General features: G+C 39.0%; 1 protein-coding gene across 11 annotated transcripts in view; it reads left to right on the plus strand.

Annotated features, from left to right (window-relative positions):
* Positions 1-644: 644 nt before the first annotated feature.
* Positions 645-26,503, plus strand: part of RUBCN (rubicon autophagy regulator) — a 65,621-nt gene continuing 39,762 nt past the window's right edge. For all 11 annotated transcript variants that reach the window (XM_073894870.1, XM_073894871.1, XM_073894880.1 and 8 more), the window contains exons 1-2: positions 645-886; positions 24,105-24,258. In XM_073894870.1, the coding sequence (XP_073750971.1) occupies positions 822-886; positions 24,105-24,258 (219 nt within the window). In that variant the 5' untranslated portion in view covers positions 645-821. The remainder of the gene's footprint in view (positions 887-24,104; positions 24,259-26,503) is intronic.

The following is a 26,503-nucleotide window of genomic DNA, read 5'->3' on the forward strand; positions in this document are numbered from 1 at the left end:
AAAACCCAAACTCTTTAGAATGACACTTCATGATCTAGGGTGTCTGCTCAGCAACACCACTCTGTTCCCCCACGTCTTTCCAGCTCTTACTACTGCTCAGAACCAGTACTTCCCAAACCAGCATGCTTCCTTATGCCCAGGCCAGTTTCCACTTTCTCTTCTCCTGGCTAATTCATACTTATCCTTAAAAACTCTACTCTGACATCAGTTCTCCAGAAAACCTTCCCCAAAAGCCTCTCCTCCTGCTTTTCCTTTGCAACCTGTGCTCTTCAGCTTGTGAGCTCTCCATTCAAATACTTGAGGTCCTCAAACATCACCGACAGGTGTTAAGCCAGGGTAGGCAGAAATGGGGTTAACAGTACTTGGATCAAGACCAGCGTTATTCCCCAGTCTAGACTTCTGATGCCGTCTGGCCCCAAGCGTGAAGTGTGACAGGAGCGTACAAGGTTTTGCACCCCTACGTGTTCCAGAGACTAACGTTCACGTTCCCCGCCTAGTGTACGCCCGCGAGCACGCAGCCAGAGTCTTCATCCGCCGCGAGCGCGGCCTCGGATTGGACAGGGCGGAGCATGCCGGGAGCGGCCGAGTCTTCGAAGTGCTTGCTGGGAGTTGTAGTTCTTGGAGCCGGAAGTGGGGGTGGCAGGGCTAGAAACCGCAGCTGAGACAGCAATCACCGCGCCTGCTGTCAACCCGGGTGTAGTGCATCACCCTGAGCCCACCTACCGAGGGTGCCTCCTCCGTTCCCTGGGGCTTCGGGAGCCCTGAGAGACGAAGCGGCAGGGACGCCTCCCTTCAGAGAGGAGGCGACGTCGCAGCCCCGGATGCGTCCAGAGGGCGCGGGAATGGAGCTCGGCGGCTGCGAGGAGCGCTTGCCGGAGGAGAGCAGGTGGGCTGGGAAGGGCCCGGGGCGTCGGGGGCAGATGGATGCACCGAACCGCCGGGAGGATTGGGAGGGCTCGGAGAGCACCGAGAGAAGTGTCGGGCATGATAGACTTTAGGGCGACTGCTTTGGGCGACTTGTTTGGGAAGAAATTGTGAGAAGAGGGGCTGTCAGGGCGTGGATAGGACGGACGAGGGAACGGGTTTGATGAGTGTGGGTAGGATATGCTGAGGGCAGGGGGAGCAGGAGAGGAGGTGGCTGTTGAGAGTTGCTTTGGTGATATTTTACAGGCCAGAGTCTATAGATAGGAGTAGGGCTCAAGGTTGATGGCCCAAGTGAAACTTGGCGGTGACAGCATGTCGGACCAATATTAGGAAGGTTGGTGTTGTAAGAATTTCTGGGCGCAAAGGTTAGGCATTATGACTGGCGTGGAAAGAACCTTAGGCAGGGACAAATGTGAGGAAGAAGACGAGAAGGAGGGCCTGTGTATGAAAGTGGACGATTGTAATGGCCCATGGTGTGGGGGAGGGGGCTTGCTAATGAAACTAGAAATTGTGTGCGTGCCTCTGTCAAGAGTGGCAGGATCTCTCTGTCATTTCCTTTTCATCTTCAAACCCTTCTCTCCTTCCCCACAATGCAATTAAGCAATTTCACATTTATTTATATGCAACTATTGTCATCCAGTTCATACCCTTTAGAAATGGAGGATTCAAGATTTTAGAAACTGCTTTGACTAAATGGTGACTTAATCTCTGTGTAGGTGCTTCCCATATTTAGGGTTTGCTTCAGTGAGAAAATATCAGCAGGGGGAAATTAATGAGATATTGTGCCCAGGTGAAGACCTGGCTGTTTTTAAGTTTGACTCTTCTTTTATGTACACTGTTAGCTTGTGGCCTGCTGTACAAAATATGGACTGACAAGACTGGGTTCCTGCCTGAGATGTGTGAATGATGAGTTCAGTGAAACTGAACATCTTACTTCCCTTTTCCATGTTTCAGTTTCTGCTTATGTATATTTGGCTATTTATTCTTCTTCCAGATGTCTGTGAAATGCTTCATATGAAAAGTCCCATATAAATTTTAAACAAGTTTTTGGTTCCTTTTTCTTTTCCTTTACCAGTTCACGTGGGAGAGGCTGGGTTGGAAATTCAAGCTCACATTTCCTCCCCATCTAGTTAGGATAGTTATTTATTAAATAAACCCTTATCACATGCCAGGCACTGCTTAGGAGCCTTACAAGTATTAATTTATTTACTTCTCATGACAACTGTATGATATAGGTATTATTATTATCCCCATTTAATAGATGAGGAAGCTGAGACATGAACAGGATAAATAATTTGCCAAGTTCCTACAGTGAAACCTGGTGGAACTGGGATTCAAGCCCAGGCAATTTGGCTTCAGAGTCTGCACTTTTAATACTTACTGTATGCTGCCTCTCATGCTAATATACTGGGACAAAGAAATGTATGAGCTAATGAATTTTATAGCATTCTTTGCCTATCATTCAAGCCAATAGGACAGCTCCTTTGCAGGTATATTTTTCTCTCTATTATTTTTTCCAGGCTTGCCTCCTTTTTTTTTTTTTTAAAGATTTATTTATTCACCAGAGAGAGAAGAGAGCGTGCGCATAGAGCAGGGGGAGGGGCAGAGGGAGAGGGAGGGAATCCCAAGCAGATTCCTTGCCGAGTGTGGAGCCCAACACTAGGCTCAATCACAACCCGAGTTGGTCGCTCAACAGACTGAGCCACTTAGGTGCCCCTCTAATGCTTGCCTCTTAAACAAGAACTCTAGTCAAAATTTAATTTCTGCAGTGGGACTATCCCCACAAGGTCACCGGTACTGCTGCTATAGCCTGCTCTTTGTTGGTGGCTGGTTAACTCAGAATGTGTTGTTTAATGAGGCTTCATGGCACCAAAGGCCTCCTTAGCTCCAAATAGACAACTGGCATATACATACCTGTGCCTGAGAATTGATGCATTGTGGCTGGGTCATTGCTAACCTAACTTTCTATGGTCAATAATATACCCAATTCAGAAAAAAATCTTCATGATGAAATGGCATCATTTTTTTAAAAGATTTTATTTACTTATTTGAGAGAGTGAGAGAGAGCATGAGCAGGGAGGAGCAGAAGGAGAGGGACAAGCAAACTGTGCTGAGCAGGGCTCGATCCCATGACCCTGATATGACCTGAGCTGAAATCAGGAGTCGGATACTTAACTGACTGAACCACCCAGGCACCTGGAGATGGCATCATTTTTATATATAAAGGTAAACTTATCAATATTTTTTCTGAAAGTGGTTGATGTAGTGAAATGTGCGTAAGCTTTATAACCAGATAGACCTGCATTTGAATCCTAATTCTACTACTTAATTTGCCTCATCCATCTGAGCGGAAAATATAATGCCTTCCTGACTGGTAACTTGTGAGGTTTTGATAAGACAATGTGCGTGAAACTCTTCATGGAGTGCCTGGTATGTGCTAAGTGCAAAAAAAGTCTACTTGCTGTCTCCTCCCGTTTTCTTGAAATAAGATGGGCATGTGCTTTTCTGGTTGCTGTTCTCAACTGTACAGCTTGTTCTTCCTCCTTCCATGGCTCCTGTGAGTTCAGCACACTGAGGAGGGGGGTGTTAGCCTAGCTTTTCACTTTATCCTTGGAGTGTAGTTATTTCATAGGTTCCCTTAATTTTCGTCTAGCTAGTCATCACTCTAGCAAAATGCTATACTGCTTAGGGATAATGCTTCTCTTTCTTTAGTTGGGTAGTGAGTGCCAGTTGTTTGGAGGTTGTCTGGTGAAACTACTATACAATGAAAGCAATGGTTCTCCTAGCATTGCTCTGCCACCCTAGACTGCTTGGGGTATGCAGTCTGAACTTGGAACCCAGCTATATGCAGTTTTCCTGGTGCAGTGATGCAGATAGAGTCAAAATTCAAGTATTAAAATACTTTTTAGTGTCTCCAAACTGAGCTCAGTCCATTGGTTAAAACCTTTTCATCTTCTGTTCTCTGTCTCAGTTAATAGCATTTTTCAGTCAGCAAACCCAGAAGCCTCAAGATGAAATTTGATACTTTCCTCTTCATTTCCTATATCCAGGCAGTTTCCAGGTCCTATGAATTTTTGTCCTGATTTTTCTCTGGAAGCTTTATTTTTTTTTCTCCATTTCCAAATATATTTGCTTATATTACTAAAAATTCCAGGGAGTAGTATGGCTCCAGGCATGGCCAATGGTAGGTACTTAACCGAGAATTTGTACCTATCCACGGGCTCCTCTTCCCTATGTGTTGACTTCATTCTCAGGCAGACTTTCTACAGGATAACCCTAAGCAATCCTAACCGAAACAAAACAAAACAAAAACAAAACAAAGCAATCCTAATAGGTATAGCAAAAGCAAAAATTCGGAGGCTGGCTATTTTTGGATTGACCTGAGTTATGTTCCCCTTCTTATAATGAGGGTATGGGATATGCTGCTCTGTCAGGCCTGAATTACGTGCCCAACCCTGGATCTTGAGGCAAGGGTAGACTTTCTTGGAACTTCATGGACCAGCGTAATTGGCAGAGGGGTGATTCCCCTGTGGAAAAGGAGAGTTCTGTTCCCAAAAGAAAGGGACATGAATTCTGGGCACATAGAAACAATAAATTCATCGAGGACCCTTATTATCTCTTATTGTGGACTCTCTCAGTAGCCTCCTAACTGACCTTCCAGTCTGAACTTTGGCCCTCATTCCAAACAGCCTCCACATAGCCACCACCTTAATTTTTTGGAAGCAGAGTTACTATAGTATTTTGTGTAGAAATGTTTAGTATTTTCTTACAGAAAAATAGAAAATAGTTAAAACTCGTCCTTGACATTTAATCTGTACTTGAATCCCTACGAAGTTCCCAGTTACAAAACCGTGGCGTGCGCTCACTCTTACATGTTCTTCCTCACCACTCTCATTCTTGCTTCTCCACATTCCCTGCAGTCCCTCCTCCTTTGCCTGGAAGGCTCTTAGTCATCTTTTAAATAATGCTCCTTTAGAAGGCATCCCTGACCTGCCCTTTTCCATATTTCTTTGTAACACTTCTCTCTGCATAGCATAGTTATGTAAGTGCCCATTTCCCCCATTTCATTCTGAATACCTTGAGAGATGGGGACTCTTCCTCTTTACCCACCCTAAGCCCAGTGCCTAACATAATCGACATTCAATGAATATTTATTCAAGGAATGGAAACCTTAACAGTTTGGTCATGCCTCTTATGGTTGGGCAGGTGCCAGTGGTACTCTTGCCTTTGGAAGGGCCTCTTTTTTCTCTTTCTCCCTATTCGTTTTCACCGTTTTACATTTATCTTCATTTTCTATTTTCTTCCCTTTCTTTCTCTTTTTTCTTTGACCAGGGTAGGGGTTGACAGTTTATATAGAACTAGTAGTAAAGCAGGAGGATCAAATAATTTTTGAGCAATCCATACTGCTAGTCCAGTTATTAGTACACCTACCCTCATTGCCCATTGCCCCCCCACCCTGCAACATACTCTTTAAGCTTTGTAGGGGGGGAATGCTATTGTCAGAACCCAGGAAAGAGAGGCCTATCAGCAGACAGCAGGGACCCGAAGCTGAAGCTTTTCCCAGTATCTATCCTCCCTACAGCTGTTCCCCCTTTTTTTTTTTTTTAAGATTTATCCATTTATTTTAGAGAGAGAGAGAGAGAGAGCACAAGCAGGCTGGGGGAGGGGCAAAGGGAGAAAGAGAATCCTGAAGCAGACACTGAGCTAAGTGTAGAGCCTGACGTGGGGCTTGATCCCAGGACCCTGAAATCATGACCTGAGCCAAAACCAGGAGTAGGCTGGTTAACTGACTGCACCACCTTGGCACCCCTGTTCTTTTTTTTATAGCTGCTTTATCACTTCTCTTATTAAATGAAGTCTTTTTGTGTGTGTTTTGTAATCTTTCCTCCCTAAATTTTACCAACCTACCTGAGTGGTTATAGACCAGCTCTGTCCAACATAATAGCTACTAGCCACATGTGGCGATTTAAGTTTAAATTAATTAAAATTAGATAAAATTTAAAATTTCAGTTCTTCAGTCACACTAACCAGATTTCAAGTGCTTAATGGCTACTGGGGCTAGTGGCTGCCATAATGGACAGCACACATACAGAACATTTCCAGCATCATAGAAAGTTCAATTGAACAATGCTGTTATAGATTTAATTCTGAGTTTTTCAGAAACAACTAGGTCATGCTTACATGTTTTTAGTTCCTTTGCATCAGGCTCACTTGAAGTTTAACCCACGCTTGATTGAGAGGAGAGAAGATTATTAAAGGAAATCATAAATTATTAGCAACTAAATAGGGACTTGACAAACTTCCTCAAAATTTATGGGGCCATGAAATTCACAGAAATCTTGCTAGATAGTAGGAGTAAAGAGATGATTGATTTTTTTTTTTTACTAGAAAATAGCAGAATCCCATAACTTCTAAAAGATTCTAAGACAGTCTCCTTATGAGCTTTCTCACTTGGATGCTTTTGCGAAGAAAGCATTAAGAGCCATAACATCATTCCCTCTCCACCCCCTTTAATACCATGACTTTATTTTTGCCTCCTCAAGAGTCCTTTGAGAGTTTTAAATTTTTCAAGTTTTTTTTCCTATTTGTTCTACTTTTATTATTTGCTCACTGTCTTATTGCTTTCTGGCCAGAGAATATGCTTGTATTTCTTCTGATTAGAAGGATTGATTGACTTTTTTTTATTGTGTGTACCTTAGTACAAGGCTGTTTTTTGTGAATGTCCTATGCTTAAAAAAAAGTGTTGTTCAGGATGTAGCTTTCTAGATTTAAAGAACAACCTTATTATATATAATATTATTCAGCTCTTCTAGTCATTCTTTTACTTTTGGTTTTCATGATCTGAAAATTAATCTCCCATTACCTTTGTTTTTTATTTTCTATTTTCATTTTTTTAAGATTTTATTTTTAAGTGATCTCTACATCCAAGGTGGGACTTGAACCCACAACCCTGAGATCAAGAATCTCATGCTCCACCGGCTGAGCCAGCCAGGTGCCCCTCAACTTTCTTTTTACATTTTCTGCAGTTTTTGTTTCATGTGTATGTTTTGTTTTACATATGTATACATATATAGCACATATATTATGTAAATAACATATGTAATATATATTATGTAAATATACATATATATAATATATGTATCTAAGATATATTTATTTTAGAGAGAGAGTGTGTGAGTGCACAGGATGGGGAGGGGCAGAGGGGGGGAGAGAGAGAGAGAATCTCAAGCCGACTCCGTGCTGAGCGTAGAACCCGACTTGGGGCTGGATCTCATGACCCTGAGATCATGACCTGAGTCGAAATCAAGAGTTGGCTGCTTTACGGACTGAGCCACCCAGGCCTTGTTTTATATATTTTGAGGCCATGTTATTAGATACATAAAATTAGTGAGAGCTACATCTTCATTATGGCTTCTTTGTCTTTTTAAATGATTCTTGCCTTGAATGCAACTTTGATGTAATACCATAATTTCTGCTTACCTTTTTGCTTGATTGGCTGTTTTATTTTATTATTTATTATTTTTTAAAGATTTTATTTATTTATTTGAGAAAGAGAGAGAAACAGCATGAGAGGGGAGAGGGTCAGAGGGAGAGGCAGGCTCCCTGATGAGCCGGGAGCCCGATGCGGAACTCGATCCCAGGACTCTGGGATCATGACCTGAGCTGAAGGCAGTTGCTTAACCAACTGAGCCACCCAGGCACCCTGGCTGTTTTGTTTTAAATAGTTGAGTTTATTTCATTGACTTTTAATTTCATATCTGTTTTATCTTAATTCTGTCATCTTTTAAAAATGGTTTTTTATAATGTTCTTTTGCTTTTTCTTTGCCTCAGCAATATTTAAGATAATCTAGTTTTAGTTGTAATGATGATTAGCTTTTACTTTAAAGTAGTATCCCTAAAACTGGAGGCAACTGAAGCACTGTCTTTCCTCCTGTGCCTTTGCTCTTGAAGGGATGGTGTGTGCCTTCTTTACCTTGCTTGTAAAGCATTCTGCTACCCAGACAACATAAGATGTGACTGTCAGGTAATGAGATTGGCTTTCTTCTATGACTCAGGAAATTAACCTTATTGTTTTGCAATAAAACCTTCTATGTTTCTACCATTCCATTAAGTAAGCAGATTTTGAGTCTCTGTTATATACAAGGTATCTCCAAATCTGAGGAAGTCTTCATAGCATTCCTGCTTAAGCAAGAGTACCCTGAGCATGATCAGGCCTTGGAATCTGTGCTTACTAAGAGGCAATTTGACCCTGGTTTAAAATCAGTTGAGATGGGGTGCCTGGGTGGCTCAGTCGTTAAGCATCTGCCCTCGGCTCAAGTCATGATCCCGGGGTCCTGGGATCGAGCCCCGCATCCGGCTCCCTGCTCGGCGGGAAGCCTGTTTCTCCCTCTCCCACTACCCCTGCTTGGGTTCCTGCTCTCGCTATCTCTCTCTCTGTCAAATAAATAAATAAAATCTTTAAAAAAATAAAGTCAGTTGAGATATTCTTTAGATGCAGAGAGCACAGTGACAAGTCTTAATTTGTGTTGCAGACTGTCCAATCCTAGATAGTTTTTGGCAGATTTTTCTCTGAGGCGGAATGGGTAAGAAGGCTTTATTCAGGTACCCCATCTGATGTAGTTGGAGTTATTATATTTGTGCAATGGAAATTCAAAGAGGGAAAAGGACAGAGAAAAGAGAAGGAATATCATTATCTACCCTTTGATGGTGCTTTCTATAGGTTATCAATTACACTGAGATAACTGAAGCTTAAAGAATTTAAATGGCTTACCCAAGGATGCATAGCCAGTTTGTGGAAAGCTAGGATTCAAATTCAGGTTGGCCTGATTATGAACCTTGTTCTCTTTCTGCTGCATGACATTTTCTCTCTCCTTCTTATCACAGCACATAAGAAATAGAAAAGACACGGTCTCTGTCCTTAAGGAAACAAACCACTTATAGCAATTTTTTTAAAGGATCATCAGGAGGAATGGTATATTGACAGCATATATTATGGGGTTTCTAACAGGAGTTATAGCTGGTCAGATTATTTAGAATATCTTAGGAGAAGTTTGAACTAGAGCTGAACCTGAATCCCTGAATGAAACAAGAAGCGTTCTAAGTGGAAATGTCTGCATAAATAAAACCATGGAAGGAGGTATGAGGTTGTCATGTTTATAATAGAGTGTGGTAGGGAGAGAGACTATTTGCAGATTGAGGAGTACTGAGTGGGAAAGTTGGTATTTAGATTGGGGATACACGATGGAGACTTTTTGAACTCCATACCGAGGAGTTTGTACAACATCAGTGGTTAGGTTTCTGACATAAGGGGTTTTCCTTTTGGTAAATCTGCTCATTGTTGAAATTCAGTAAATCTGATATCATTCAAATGTCGTGTGATTGGTGAGGCATTTGTTGAATAGATTTGAAGTTACAGGCATGCCTAGGAGTACTACTTATTCCCCCGCCCAGACATTAAGATTCTGCTGTCAGCCATTAAAGAGATGGGACTAGCCAATGGTTAGGTTCTCCTAGGTGCCCCGGAGCTGAGAGACTATAGTAGAGTCAAGCATGTTTTTTCTCTAAGCATTATTTACTTAAAAACATCATAAATATTTAACTGCATACTTTATTAGTTAAATACTATATAATTAAAACCAGAAAATATGGAGCCGATAAGAAGAAAATTAAACAAATTAAATGTGGTAATCTTTTGTTACTTAAATGTTACCAATAATTATTTCACTTAACTATGTTTTCCTCCACTTTAAAGAAGGAACCTATCACTTCTTTTCAGGGAGTGCTTTTTGGTATTAAAAGTCCCAGGTGTTTGCCTGACCACAGTCTTTCAGCATAAGATGCCCTTGACGCTTTGGGATTTAAAAAATCCTTGATGGTACTTTCCAGCCTCTTGTTTGCTAACTTTGTTCAGATTCTTGATCTTTCATTAATTGCTAGAACTGTTTATGAAGGGCTAAACAGGGATGCCTGGGTGGCTCAGTCGGTTGAGCATCTGCCTTCAGCTCAGGTCATGATCCCAGGGTCCTGGGATCGAGTCCTGTATCAGGCTCCCTGCTTAGCGGGGAGCCTGCTTCTCCCTTTGCCTGCCACTCTTCCTGCTTGTGTGTGCCCTCTCTCTCTCTGATAAATAAATAAATAAAATCTTTAAAAATAAAAAAAGAACTTTAAAAAAGGAAGGGCTAAATAGTTTCTCTCCTCTATATTTCCCCCACAGAACCAGAGGTAACCATTATTACATATCTCCATTTCTCTCAGTATTTTTATGTTGAGATCATAAATACAATTTTATATTCTGCCTTTTGTACTTTAATATATCATTAACTTTGGAAACTTTTCCTAATCAAATATTTTAATGGTTTCATGATATTTCATCATTTAGATATCACATACCTTCACATTTCAAGGATCAAATCATAATCTGACTTGGGACAACCTGACCTTCAGTCTTGATTTCAGGTAGCTACCACAGTTCATTGCAGATGAATGGCACACTGTGGAGGGGGTATGCCAATGAGTTGAAGCTATTGCCTTGTCCTTCCTAAAAAGGGCACTGGCGATCCAAGATATGCTAATATGTGTTTCTTGGATTGACTCTCACTTTATAATTGCTTATTATGTATTTATTATTTGTCATATATTTCACTTATTTTTCGTGATTATGTGTTAGTTATATGGCATAGCACCTTTTATTTTATTTTATTTATTTTTTATGTTTTTATTTAAATTCCAGTTAGTTACATAGTGTAATATTAGTTTCAGGTGTACAATATAGTGATTCAACACTTCCATATATCACCTGGGGCATAGAACTGTTTTAAAAAAATAATATTTGTGTGGCACCTGGGTGGCTCGGTTGGTTAAGCGTCCAACTCTTGATTTTGGCTCAGGTCATGATCTCAGGGTCATGACATCCAGCCCCACACCAGCTCTACACTGGGTGTAGAGCCTGCTTAGGATTCTCTCTCCCTCTCCCTCTGTACCTCCCCTCCCCTTGCATATGCATGCACTCTCTTTCTCTCTGAAATAAAAAATACATAAATATCGTTTGCTTTTAACTTTTCTGTTTTCATCTTGAGTATCACTTTTTTTTTTTAATTCCAGTGTAGTTAACATACAGTGTTGGATTAGTTTCAGGAATACAATATAGTGATTGAACAATTCTATATGTTACTCGGTGCTCATCATGATAAGTGCATTCTTAATCCCCTTCACCTATTTCACCCATTCCCTCCACTCACCTCCCCTCTGGTAACCATCAGTTTGTTCTCAGTTAAGAGTCTGTTTTTTTTGGTTTGTCTCTTTTTGTTGTTGTTTGTTCTGTTTCTCAGATTCCACATACGAGTGAAATCATATGGTATTTGTCTTTCTCTGCCTGACTTACTTCACTTAGTGTTATACTCTCTAGATCCATCCCTGTTATCACAAATGGCAAGATTTTATTTTTTGTATGGCTAAGTAATAGTCCATTGTGTGTGTATATAACCATTCTTTACCCATTCATCTATCAGTGGACACTTGGGCTGCTTCCATAATTTGGCTATTGTAGATAATGCTGCAATAAACATAAGGTTGCATATATCTTTTCAAATTAGTGTTTTCATATTACCCAAAGAATATGGGTAGTGGAATTACTGGATCATATGGTAATTCTATTTTCAATTTTTTGAGGAATCTCCATCCTGTTTTCCACAGTGGCTGCACTACTTTTCATTCTTACCAACAGTGCAAGAGGGTTCCTTTTTCTTCCACACCTTCACCATCACTTGTTGTTTCTTGTATTTTTGATTTTAGCCATTCTGGCAGGTGTAGAATAATATCTCATTGGGGTTTTGATTTGCATTTCCCTCATGATGAGTCATGTTGAGCATCTTTTCATGTGTCTGTTGGCCGTCTGTATGTCTTCTTTGGAGAAATGTTCATGTCTTGTGCCCATTTTTTAATTGGATCATTTATCTTTTTGATGTTGAATTTTGTAACTTCTTTATATATTTTGGATACTAACCCTTTATCAGATATGTCATTTGTGAATATTGTCCCCCATTCTATAGATTGTCTTTTCGTTCTGTTGATGGTTTCCTTTACTATGCAGAAGCTTTTTATTTTGATGTAGTCCCAATAGTTTATTTTTGCTTTTGTTTCCCTTGCCTCAGGATACATATGTAGAAAAAATATTGCTACAGCTGATGTCAGAGAATTACTGCCTCTGCTCTCTTCTAGGATTTTTATGGTTTCAGGTCTGACATTTAGGTCCTTAATCCATTTTGAGTTTATTTTGTGTATATGTAAATGGTCTAGTTTCATTCTTTTTCATGTAGCTGTCCAGTTTTCACAACACCATTGTTTGAAGAGACTTTTTCCAATTACATCTTCTTGCCGCCTTTGTCAAAGATTAATTGACCATATAATCGTGGGTTTATTTCTGAGCTCTCCATTTCTGTTCTGTTGATGTGTGTGTCTATTTTTGTGCCTGTACCATATTGTTTTGATTACTACAGCTTTGTAGTATATCTTGAAATCTGGGATTATGGTACTTCCAGTTTTCTTCTTCTTTTTCAAGATTGCTTTGGCTATTTGGGGTTTTTTATGTTTCCATGCAATTTTTAGGATTATTTGTTTTAGTTCTGTGAAGAATGCTGTTTATACTTTGTTAGGGATTGCATTAAATTTGTAGATGCTCTGGGTAGTATGGACATTTTAACAGTAGTTGTTCTTCCAATCCATGAGCATGGAATATCTTTCCATTTGTTTGTATTGTCTTCAATTTCTTTCATCAGTGTTTTATAGTGTTCAGAATACATGTCTTTCACCTACTTGGTTAAGTTTATTCCTAGGTATTTTATTATTTTTTTATAATTATAAATAGGATTGTTTTCTTAATTTCTCTAACTGCTACTTCATTATTAGTGTATAGAAAGCAATGAATTTCTGTATATTGATTTTGTATCCTGTGATCTTACTGAATTCATTTATCACTTCTAATAGTATTTTGGTGGAATCTTTAAGGGTTTTCTATAGATAGCATCATGTCATCTGCAAATAAGGAACCCATTTGGATGCCTTTTATTTCTTTTTGTTGTCTGATTGCTGTGGCCAGGACTTGCAGTACTATGAAAAGGAGCGGTGAGAGTGGACCTCCTTGTCTTGTTCCTGATCTTAGGGGAAAAGCTCTACACTAAGTATGATGTTCATTGTGGGTTTTTCATATATGACCTCTATTATGTTGAGGTATGTTTCCTCTAAACCTACTTTGTTGAGGGTTTTTATAATGAATGGGTGTTATACTTTGTCAAATGCTTTTTCTGCATCTATTGAAATGATCATGTAGTTTTTTAATTCTTTCTCTTGATGTGGTGTATCACACTGATTGATTTGTGAATATTGAACCACCTTGTATCCCAGAAATAAATCCCACTTGATCATAGTGAATGATTATTGTAATGTATTGTTGCTCTTGGTCTGCTAATATTTTGTTAAGGATTTTTGTATCCATGTTCATCAGAGATATTGGCCTGTAGTTCTCTCTTTTTTTTGTAGTGTATCTGGTTTTAGTATCAGGGTAATGCTGGCCCCTTGAGTGTTACTTCTGATTGTGACTTGGCAAGCTTAAGACTGAGCTGGCATTTAGGAAAACTTTTTCCTTGAATAACCTTATTTGAGTTGCTTAAGCAATTTCTGTTTTTCTTTAAAGGAGGAATGAAGTCAAAATCCTCCCAAAAGAAAATACATAGGACTTTATTCTGAGGTTGTTGATGAAAGTGATTCAGCTAGTGATGGATTATGCTGTTCCTTGCCACTTAGACCTGGTTCTTTGGCACAGGGTGAGATGCTTAGAAAGACTTGAATAGCAAGAATATTTATGGTGATTAAGGGAGAGCACTCAGTGTACTTGCAGAAGTGGCTCTGCAAAGGTCTACTTTGAACCTAATATACTTCAAAGACCTTACCTTTGTCCAGATAAAGGTTACATATGAATCCAAGGTGATACTATTCAAATAATTATTACCAAACAGGTTTAACCCAAGAAAGAGTGACCTTACTTGCTGAAAATGTGGTCAGGAACGCAGGGGCATATTTGATTTCTCATGGTGATCTGTTTACTTGCATCTAAGATTCAGGTATGAATAGATTAATCCAACCACTGTGTATGGGCTTCAATTGAATTTAGCATTTCAACTCTCTGAAAGTGGTAACTGTATCATTAGGGTAAAGGATCCTCAAAAGGTAAAGACAGTAAATAGAGTAGCTATGTAAATCAGAAATTTTTAAAGCTTACTTTTCTTTAAGCATATACCAAATATAAATGATTTGGTATATCTTAGAGTTAAGAGCCACATTCTTTTGTAGCTTTGGTATCCTAGGGACATTATAGTGTGGGGAAGGAAAGTTCCTTAACTTTGTCTAGAAGTTGGTAGTAGATCTGAATGCTAAGGTTTCTAGGATTTCAGTACTCTTTATATAGTTTTGGAATCACAGCCTAGTAGGATGATGGGGCACTTGGTGTCTGCTTTCAGAATTTATCATGATATTCTTTGACAGTTAAGCTTGTAAGATCAAGAATAAATCAGAAATATTGCTCAGCCATCAAAAAGAATGAAATCTTGCCATTTGCAATGACATGGATAGAACTAGAGGGTATTATGCTAAGCAAAATAAGTCAGAGAAAGACAAATACCTTATGATTTCACTCATATGTGGAATTTAAGAAACAAAACAGAGGATCATAGGGGAAGGGAAGGAAAAATAAAATAAGATGAGAACAGAGAAGGAGGCAAACCATAAGAGATGCTGAACTCTAGGAGACAAACCGAGGGTGGCTGGAGGGGAGGGGGTTGGGGAATCGGGTAATTGGGTGATGTAATGAGCACTGGGTGTTATAGGCAACTGATGAATCACTGAATTCTGCCCTGAAACTAAGAATACAGTATATGTTAACTAAATTGAGTTTAAATAAAAAAAAATTTTTTAAGAATAAATCAGAATAAATCAGAACATAGATATGCAAAGTTACTTTAGTAAGCAAACTGCTCTCAGGCCTGCAAGACTTGATTGTAACCTGTTGGAATGTGAAAACTGTGCCAGTCTGAATAGGCCAGATTAACCCTAAGGAAGCATAGGAGATGGAGAATCACTGAAGCAAAAGTCGGTGGTCAGTTGGCCTCTGTAATGGCAGTTTCTCACAATATAACAATAAATGGCATTTTAATGGCCATCTAAGTCCTGTGTGCATCTTAATTATCTTGAGATATCTCTAAGGACTGGTATGGAAATAGAATAGGGCAGTGGCCAAAAAGTACATGGAGAGGTGCTCAGCATCATTAATCATCAGGGAAATACAAATCAAAACTGCAATGAGTTATCACCTCACACCTGTTGGAAGGGCTGTCATCAAGAAGAAGAGCGATAACAAGTGTTGGTGAGAATGTAGAGAAAAGGGAACGCTTGTGCACTTTTGTTGGGAATACAGTGGTGCAGCCATTGTAGAAAACAGTATGGAGATTCCTCAAAAATTAAAAATAGAAATATATATGCTCCAGCAATTTTACTTCTGGGTATATATCGAAAGGAAACAAAAACAGGATGCTGAAGAGATATCTGTACCGCGGTGTTCACTGCAGCATTATTTATAATAACCAAGGCATAGAAATAACCTTAGTATCCATTGATAGATGAATGGATAAAGAAAATGTGATACACACACACACACACACACACACACACAAATATTATTCAGCCCTAAAAAGGGAATCCTGCCATTTGTGACAACATGGATAGACCTTGAGGGCATTATGTTAAGTGAAATAAGTCAGTCAGAGAAAGACAAATACTGTATGCTGTCACTTATATGTGGAGTCTAAAAAAGTCAAACTCATGGAAACAGAGAACAGATTCATTGGTGGTTGCTAGAATTGAGGGTGTGGGGAATGAGGGAAATGGATGAAGGTGGTCTAAAGGTACAAACTTCCAGTAATAAGATAAATAAATATTGGGGATGTAATGTACAGCACAGGTGACTATATTTAACAATACTGTATTGTATATTTGTTTTTTTTATTAACATATAATGTATTATTTGTTTCAGGGGTACAGGTCTGTGATTCATCAGTCTTACACAATTCACAGTGCTCACCATAGCACATACCCTCCCCAGTGTCCATCACGCAGTTACCTTATCCCTCCCACCCCCCTCCACTCCAGCAACCCTGTTTGTTTCCTGAGATTAAGAGTCTCTTATGGTTTGTCTTTCTCTCTGGTTTCATCTTGATTCATTTTTCCCTCCCTTCCCCTATGATCCTCTGTCTTGTTTCTCAAATTCCTCATATCAGTGAGATCATATGATAATTGTCCTTCTCTGATTGACTTACTTCGCTTAGCATAATATCCTCTAGTTCCATCCACGTTGTTGCAAATGGCAAGATTTCATGTTTTTGATGGCTGCATAATATTCCATTGTATACCACATCTTCTTTATCCATTCATCTGTTGATGGACTTCTAGGCTCTTTCTATAGTTGGCTATTGTGGACATTGCTGCTATAAACATTGGGGTGCACGTACCCCTTCGGACATTTGTATCTTTGGGGTAAATACCCAGTAGTGCAATTGCTGGGTCGTACGGTAGCTCTATTTTCAACTTTTTGAGGAACTTCCATACTGTTTTCCAGAGTGGCTACACCAGCTTGCATTCCCACCAACAGTGTAGGAGGGTTCCCCTTTCTCCGCATCCCCGCCAACATCTGTCGTTTCCTGACTTGTTAATTTTAGCCATTCTGACTGGTGTGAGGTGTTACCTCATTGAGGTTTTGATTTATATTTCCCTGATGCCAGTGATGTTGAGCACTTTTTCATGTGTCTGTTGGCCATTTGGATGTCTTCTTTGCAGAAATGTCTGTTCATGTCTTCTGCCCATTTCTTGATTGGATAATTTGTTCTTTGGGCGTTGAGTTTGATAAGTTCTTTATAGATTTTGGATACTAGCCCTTTATCTGATATCTCCTTTGCAAATATCTTCTCCCATTCTGTCGATTGTCTTTTGGTTTTGTTGACTGTTTCTTTTGCTGTGCAAAAGCTTTTTACCTTGATGAAGTCCCAATAGTTCATTTTTACCCTTGCTTCCCTTGCCTTTGGCGCTATTTCTAGGAAGAAGTGGCTGCGGCTGAGGTCGAAGAGATTGTTGCCTGTGTTCTCCTCAAGGATTTTGATGGATTCCTGTCTCACATTTTGGTCTTTCATCCATTTTGAGTCTATTTTTGTGTGTGGTGTAAGGAAATGGTCCAGTTTCATTCTTCTGCATGTGGCTGTCCAATTTTCCCAACACCATTTGTTGAAGAGATTTTTTTTCCATTGGACATTCTTTCCTGCTTTGTTGAAGGTTAGTTGATCATAGAGTTGAGGGTCCATTTCTGGGCTCTCTATTCTGTTCCATTGATCTATGTGCCTGTTTTTGTGCCAGTACCATACTGTCTTGATGATGACAGCTTTGTAATAGAGCTTGAAGTTTGGAATTGTGATGCCAACAGCTTTGCTTTTCTTTTTCAACATTCTTCTGTCTATTCGGGGTCTTTTTTGGTTCCATACAAATTTTAGGATTATTTTTTCCATTTCTTTCAAAAAGTTGACGGTGTTTTGATAGGGATTGCATTAAATGTGTAGACTGCTCTAGGCAGCATAGACATTTTCACAATATTTGTTCTTCCAATCTGTGAGCATGGAACGTTTTTCCATTTCTTTGTGTCTTCCTCAATTTCTTTCATGAGTATTTTATAGTTTTCTGAGTACAGATTCTTTACCTCTTTGGTTAAATTCATTCCTAGGTATCTTAATGGTTTGGGTGCAGTTGTAAATGGGATCAACTCCTTAATATGTCTTTCTTCTGTCTTGTTGGTGGTGTATAGAAATGCTACTGATTTCTGTGCATTGATTTTATATCCTACCACTTTACTGAATTCCTGTATGAGTTCTAGCAGTTTTGGGGTGGAGACTTTTAGGTTTTCCACATAAAGTATCATATCATCTGCAAAGAGTGAGAGTTTGACTTCTTCTTTGCCGATTTGGATGCCTTTGATTTCTTTTTGTTGTCTGATTGCTGTGGCTAGGACTTCTAATACTATGTTGAATAGCAGTGGTGATAGTGGACATCCCTGCCGTGTTCCTGACCTTAGGGAGAAAGCTGTCAGTTTTTCCCCATTGAGAATGATATTCGCTGTGGGTTTTTCATAGATGGCTTTTATGATATTGAGGTATGTATCCTCTCTCCCTACACGCTGAAGAGTTTTAATCAAGAAAGAATGCTGTACTTTGTCAAATGCTTTTTCTGCATCTATTGCGAGGATCATATGGTTCTTGTGCTTTCTTTTATTAATGTATTGTATCACGTTGATTGATTTGCGGATGTTGAACCAACCTTGCAGCCCAGGGATAAATCCCACTTGGTTGTGGTGAATAATCTTTTTAATGTACTGTTGGATCCTATTGGCTAGTATTTTGGTGAGAATTTTTGCATCCATGTTCATCAGGGATATTGGTCTGTGATTCTCCTTTTTGATGGGGTCTTTGTGTGGTTTTGGGATTAAGGTAATGCTGGCCTCATAAAATGAGTTTGGAAGTTTTCCTTCCATTTCTAGTTTTTGGAACAGTTTCAGAAGAATAGGTATTAATTCTTCTTTAAATGGTAGAATTCCCCTGGGAAGCCATCGGGCCCTGGGCTCTTGTTTGTTGGGAGATTTTTCATTACTGCTTCAATTTCCTTAGTGGTTATGGGTCTGCTCAGGTTTTCTATTTCTTCCTGGTTCGGTTTTGGTAGTTTCTACATCTCTAGGAATGCATCCATTTCTTTTTTTTTTTTTTTTTTTTTTTTTTTTTTTTTTTTTTTTTTTGTTCTTATAATTTTTTGTATTTCTTTGGTGTTGGTTGTGATCTCTCCTCTTTCATTCATGGTTTTATTTATTTGGGACCTTTCTCTCTCTCTCTCTCTCTCTTTTTTTTTTTTTTTTTTTTTGATAAGTCTGGCCAGGGGTTTTTTATTTTTTTTTAATTTTTTCATAAAACTCCTAGTTTCATTGATCTGTTGTACTGTTCTTTTGGTTTCTGTTTCATTGATTTCTGCTCTGATCTTTATTATTTCTCTTCTCCAGCTGGGTTTAGGCTTTATTTGCTGTTCTTTGTCCAGCTCCTTTAGGTGTAAGGTTAGGTTGTGTATTTGAGACCTTTCTTATTTCTGGAGAAAGGCTTGTATTGCTATATACTTCCCTCTTAGGACCGCCTTTGCTGCATCCCAAAGATTTTGGACAATTGCATTTTCATTTTCATTTGTTTCTGTGAATTTTTTTAATTCTTCTTTAATTTACTGGTTCATTCATTCTTTAGTAGGATGATCTTTAGCCTCCATGTATTTGAGTTCTTTCCAACTTTCCTCTTGTGACTGAGTTCTAGTTTCAAAGCATTGTGGTCCAAAAATATGCAGGGAATGATCCCAATCTTTTGGTACCAGTTGAGACCCAATTTGTGACCTAGGATGTGATCTATTCTGGAGAATGTTCCATGGGCACTAGAGAAGAATGTGTATTCTGTTGCTTTGGGATGGAATATTCTGAATATATCTGTGAAGTCCATTTGGTCCAGTGTGTCATTTAAAATCTTTTATTTCCTTGTTGATCTTTTTCTTAGATGATCTGTCCATTTCAGTGAGGGGGGTGTTAAAGTCCCCCACTATTATTGTATTATTGTTGATGTGTTTCTTTGATTTTGTTATTCACTGGCTTATATAATTGGCTGCTCCCATGTTAGGGACATAGATATTTACAGTTGTTAGATCTTGTTGGATAGACCCTTTAAGTATGATATAGTGTCCTTCCTCATCTCTTATTATAGTCTTTGGTTTAAAATCTAATTTGTCTGATATAAAAATTGCCACCCCAGCTTTCTTTTGATGTCCATTAGCATGGTAAATGGTTTAACACCCCCTCACTTTCAATCTGGAGGTGTCTTTGTGTCTAAAATGAGTCTCTTGCAGACAGCATATTGATGGGTCTTGTTTTTTTTTTTTGTATCCCATCTGATAGCCTGTGTCTTTTGATTGGGGCATTTAGCCCATTTACATTCAGGGTAACTATTGAAAGATATGAATTTAGTGCCATTGTATCGCCTGTAAGGTGACTGTTACTGTGTATTGGCTCTGTTCCTTTCTGGTCTATGTTACTTTTAGGCTCTCTCTTTGCTTAGAGGACCCCTTTCAATATTTCTTGTAGGGCTGGTTTTGTGTTTGCAAATTCTTTTAGTTTTCGTTAGTCCTGGAAGCTTTTTATCTCTCCTTCTATATTCAGTGACACCCTAGCTGGATATAGTATTCTTGGCTGCATATTTTTCTCATTTAGTGCTCTGAATATATCATGCCAGTCCTTTCTGGCCTACCAGGTCTCTGGATTGGTCTGTTGCCAATCTAATGTTTCTATCATTGTAGGTTACAGACCTCTTGTCCCGAGCTGCTTTTAGGATTTTCTCTTTGTCTCTGAGACTTGTAAGTTTTACTATTAGATATTGGGGTATTGACCTATTTTTATTGGTTTCTGAGGGGGGGTTTTCTGTGCCTCCTGGATTTTCATGCCTGTTTCCTTCCCCACATTAGGGAAGTTCTCTGCTATAATTTGCTCCAATATACCTTCTGCTCCTCTCTCTTTCTTCTTCTTCTGGGATCCCAATTATTCTAATATTATTTCATCTTATGGTATCACTTATCTCTCGAATTCTGTCCTGTGACCCAGTAGTTGTTTATCTCTTTTACTCAGCTTCTTTATTCTCCATCATTTGGTCTTCTATATCACTGATTCTCTCTTCTGCCTCATTTATCCTAGCAGGTAGAGCCTTCATTTTTTATTGCACCTCAGTAATAGCCTTTTTGATTTCAATGTGGTTATATTTTAGGTTCTTTTATTTCTCCAGAAAGGGTTTCTCTAGTATCTTCCATGCTTTTTTCAAGCCCAGCTAGTATCTTTATAATCGTCATTCTGAACTCTAGTTCTGACATCTTACGAATGTCTGTATTGATTAGGTCCCTGGCAGTTGGTATTGCCTCTTGTTCTTTTTTTTTGAGATGAGTTTTTCCATCTTGTCATTTTGTCCAGAGGAGAAGAGATGAATGAGAGAACAAATGCTAACAGGGTAACAACGACCCCAGAAAAATATACGCTAAACAAATCAGAAGAGACCTGAAACTGGGGAAAAAGAAAGGGAAAGAAAGAAAAAAGAAAAAAAAAAGAAAAAGAAGAAAAGGATATGATCAAATATGATCAGGCTGGTGAATAGATCAGTGCCACACACTAGATTTTGGGCATATTTTGGTTTGTTATAAAAAACTGCCCCCCAAAATTTTAATGAAAGAAAAAGTTATATATGTATAAAAATAAGGGTAAATACAATGAAGGGATGGAATATGACTGTAAAGATGAAAATTATAAAAGATTTTATAAAAGAAATTGATAAGATAAGTTGGTTGAAAAAAGGAAGAAGAGAAATTTGAAAAAAAAAAAAAGGGGAGAGAATGTGATCAGGCAGGAGACTATAACAAACCCATACACTAGAGATTTAGGGTATATTTTGGTCTGTTAGAAGAAACTTTATCCCAAAATTTTAAAGAGAGAACAACTTATATATATATCAAAAGTAAGATTAACTACAATGAAGGGATAGAATATGACTCTAAAAATGAAAAATAAGAAAGATTTTAAAAAAAGGGATTGATAAGATGTTTGTTGAAAAAGGGAAAAAGAAAAATTTTAAAAATAGAAAAAAAAGAAAATTAAAAAAATTAACTTTGAAAAACTAAAGAATCATGGGGAAAAAAACATGAATTCTATGAGCTGTATTCCCGTAGTGCTAGAGTTCTGCGGTTCTCATTGATCCGTAAACTTGGTCTTGGCTGTCTGTTCTTGCTGATCTTCTGGGGAAGGGGCCTGTTGCCGTGGTTCTCAAATGTCTTTGCAGGTGGTGGAACTGCCTCGCCCTTGCCGGGATGGGGCTAAGTAATCTGCTGGGGTTTGCTCTTGGGTAGCTTTTGTTCCCTGCAAGCTTTCTGTAGAGCTTTGGAGGACAGGAGTGAAAATGGCGGCCTCCCAAGCTGAGAACTCCCAAGCCGAGAACTCGGGGCCCCACTCCTCAGTGAGCCCCCAGAGAAAAGCAGTCAATCACTCCCATCTCCCTGGTCTCCGGTGCACAACTGCTCACCCGGCCTGTGACCAAGCCTTTCTATCTCTGGCGCATGACCCCGTGTGGAGTCTCCAAACCCAGCAGATCCCTGCGGTGCACTCCCGCGCCGCTCCTCTTGGGGGAGGAAGAGGAGTCTACCCGGATCTGCCGCTTGTTGTGTCCCTGCTGGAAGAACAGTGGCCCGACTGTGCCACTGATCACGGTTTATGGCAACACCGAGCTGAGAGCCCGCTCCTCGGCTCCATCTTTGCAGCCGGCTTCCCCGCTCCGATACCTGGGAGCTCTGCCACACTCAGGCACCACCGGGTCTTTCTGTGACCCCGAGGGTCCTGAGACCACACTGTCCCAGCGAGGATTCCACCCCCTGCTTAGCCACTGGAGTGACCTCCCTCAGCGGAGCTGACTTCTAAAAGTTCTGATTTTGTGCTCCGTGGCTCTATCACTTGCTGGTGTGGGCTGATGGAGGCTCCTCCAGCCTCTGTCTTCCTAAATATTGCCTCGGATTCACTTCTCCGCCCGTCCTACCTTCCAGAAAGTGGTTGCTTTTCCGTTCATAGAATTACTGCTATTCTTTTCTTCGATCTCCTGTTGAGTTTGTAGGTATTCAGAATGGTTTGATAACTAGCTGAATTCCTAGGACCAGATGAAATTTAGGTCTCCTACTCCTCTGCCTCTTTCTCCTCCCTCTCCTATATTGTATATTTGAAAGTTGCTAAGAGAGTAGAGCTAAATGTTCTCATCACAAGAAAAAATTTGTTAACTATGCTAGGTGATAAATGTTAACTAATTTTATTGTGGTAATCATTTTATAATATATATGTATATCAAATCATTGTGTTATATACCTTAAAGTAATACAATATGTCCATTATATCAATAAAATTGGGAAGAAAGAAATGGAACAAGTGAGTTTGGTGACTCGAATGTTGAATGGTGTAAGGTTAAGAAAGCCTATTGTCTCCCAGTTTGAATAAATTCTTGGTCTTAAGGTCTTGAAAGCAGAGGACCAGATTGAGATTCATCTGGCTTTCTCTCTTTAGATGACACTCCTACACTGGACCTAGCTTCATTCATTTTATTTTATTTGTCTTTACTGTACTCATCCACTTTTAAAAATGACTTAAAAAATGTACAAATAAATTAGTTTTGAGTACTGATAGAAAGGATTCCAATTCAGTGCACTTCTACCCCTATAGGGATTCAAATGATATAAAATAGTATGGTGAAATTTCCCTGAAAAAAATTAGTCCCATGACTGTCCTTGAAAAGTATAAAGAGTAGTACTGTAATAAGAAATGGAAGGGCAAGGTAAAGTGTGCAGTATAACAATTTTCACACTTTTCCTCTCAGTACTTCAGATGGTTCAGAAGAATAAGCCAAAAGGTGATTGATTGGGAGGGGGCATGTCCCAAAGTCAGTGCAAACAAAACATTTTTGTCTTAATTTTAGCTTAAAAATCTATGGGGGGAAGTCATGGGTAATTTGTCTTCTTAACCATAATGTTTGCATATAGGTATGGGTACTCAGTACGTGGAAATATAGTGAATAAAAATTCATTTTTGACTTTTTTGTTTGGAAAAAGATTTCTGGTTTTGAGTAAATACCCTCATCTCTTTATATGTTGCTCATGTACTGTCATTTCCAGAAGTGGATCTTGGTGGGTCACACTCCTAGAAACACAGAGTTATAGGTTACTTAGGTGAGAATTAAATGAGATAATAGATGAAGATCACCTTACAACGCATAATATGCCACATTAAGAGTGAGAGTTTTTGTTTGTTTTCATTTTTGTTTTTAAATCTTAGTGTTTTTTACAACTTAAGTTCTCTCAGAATTGGGTTTTATGCCCAAGTAAAAAATTAATAGGGGAGAAAATATTAAGACGTAGGGCAGGAGGCTTTTTGGCTTAGACTTTCTTTGACAGGATTAGGATCAGGTACAACAAAGTTAACTAAAACATTGGTATAATTGATGCCCTTGCAGGAGGGAGCACTGGCAGCTGCTGGGTAATTTGAAGACTACCGTGGAGGGTTTGGTGTCAGCCAACAGTCCCAACGTCTGGTCCAAGTATGGTGGCCTGGAACGGCTTTGCAGGGACATGCAGAGCATCCTCTATCATGGGCTCATCCATGACCAGGTATGTAAACCTCTTCTTTTTTGCCAGATTAACTGTACCACTTGTTGGAAAGAAACAGTTGCATTAAGTTGTTGGCAGGGAGAAGATGAAGGCCACTAGTCTGTGAGCCCTTGAGGGTAGAACTGTAATATGATGATGAGGAGGAGGACAATAAGGACAATGATGATGAATCACTAGGATTTTTCTCTTAGGAGCACCTTAGGGCACATCTGAGAAGTATTTACAGAATATTGTCATTTTTAGAATATCCTCAGCATCATTTTGTAGATAACTGGTTGATTCTTGGGAATGGTAGTTTTAGTTATAGCTTAATTTTTTAAAATATAAACTTTATTGATATTGAGTTTCTTTTCTGTAATATCCTCAAACACTCTAATAAACTTTGAGTATTGATAAGGAGTGAAATGTAATAATACTTAATGGTTTTTGCTTCATCTTTGGCAATTACTCCATTTGCAGTATTTTAAATAAGGTTCAGATCTGGATAAAATTGTCAAGTGAGTCATTGGCTCTGGTATCCTCCTACTTTAAAAAATTAGACCTCACAAATATGTGCATAATCATGTGTTCCCAAACACTCATGCTCATCCCGTGTCAGGATCTAGTATTCTTCCCTGGAACTCTCTCTCTTGAGCCAAGCTTGTCTTTTTCTTTTTTAATCAGAACTTATTCTCAACTAGACTAGCAGTCACATTGAAAAAGAGCTAATCAAATAATTGGCATTAAGGTATTCACAGTTGATAGGATTTAATATGCTACCCTCCCTTCTAAAAATATGTGTATATTACTTCTGAACAGTATCTTCAAACTAACGTTCCTATTGGATATTTTCAGAATTCAATGGAGAAGTTGGCTTAGGTTAGATTTTCTTTATTCAGAATAAGTTCTGAAAGTGAGGGTCTCTCAAAGAATTTCTTAATGGTTATTGTTATTCAAACACCATTCTGGGAATTTGGGGGCAGCATTGTGTGGTACACTGATAAAAGTCTTTGGAATCAGATAGAACCTAGATTGAAATCTAGACTCATTGCTCAGGTCCTTGGGAAAAAAAAAATGAAATAGTAGTTACCGTTATAGACTTCTGAGTTGGACTGCTCAGATTTTAATCCCAGCTTCAGCACTGGGTAGTATTGGGTAAGTTACTGCTTTATGCCTCTGTTTACTCATTTGTAAAATAATCATAGGATTGTGAGAATTAAATGAGGTGATATACATGAAAAGCTTTAAAATACATAAGAAGTTGACAGTTGATCTTAACTATTAGGCAATATTAATTTTTTTGAGGCTTGTTTTTCTCATCTATAAAAATGAGGATAATGTTATTTATATCATAATGTTTGCTGGAAAGATGAAATGAAATAGCATACAAATTTGCCTAGTGCAGTTGGTGGCACGTAGGAAATAATAATTGTTTCTTTCATTTTTTTAAGTTTCAAGTTACATGTAGTCCTATGGGAAAAAAAATAGTTACGAAGACTGGAATTTATAGAACAAATAAGTCAACCCACTGCAATCTGGTTTTTGCCCATACCACTGGTGATCTTGCTACTGAAATTTAAGTAAAATCATGTCCATGTTACCAGATCCATGAACATTTCTTCTCCTTTGAACACTGTCTTATGTTCTTCACTGTTGACCATCATCACACCTTGACTTACTTGTATGGCATTATGATTTTTTTTTTTAAAGATTTTATTTATTTATTTGACAAAGAGAGAGACAGTGAGAGAGGGAACACAAGCAGGGGAAATGGGAGAGGGAGAAGCAGGCTTCTCGCTGAGCAGGGAGTCTGATGCGGGGCTTGATCACAGGACCCTGGGATCATGACCTGAGCTGAAGCAGACACATAACCGACTGAGCCACCCAGGCACCCCGGCATTATTATCTTCTAATGTCATAGAGTTCTCCACCCTCTGTGACCATTCCTTCTTAGTTTCTTTCCCTGGAAAGAAACATCTTTTTGGATTTTAGCATTTAATGGGATTCTGTCCTATGTCCTTATCTCTTCTTACTTTGTACATTTTCCCGAAACAGCCTCATCCACTTGCATTGTTTTAACTATCACCTATGTACTGAAGACCCCCAGCTCAGACACCTCTGCTGAACTCCAGATCCATAAGACTAGCTGTCTGCTATACATTATATAATATAGCTGTCTGTCATACAGGCCAAGCATAACATGACCCAAAACAAACTTATTTTCCTCATGAGATTGCCCTTCCTCCTATTTTTAACACTAATTTGT

Source organism: Callorhinus ursinus, unplaced genomic scaffold, assembly GCF_003265705.2.
Source record: "Callorhinus ursinus isolate GAN/ISIS: 27379988/994484 unplaced genomic scaffold, GSC_fseal_2.0 scaffold1, whole genome shotgun sequence".
Classification (NCBI taxonomy): Eukaryota; Metazoa; Chordata; class Mammalia; order Carnivora; family Otariidae; genus Callorhinus; species Callorhinus ursinus.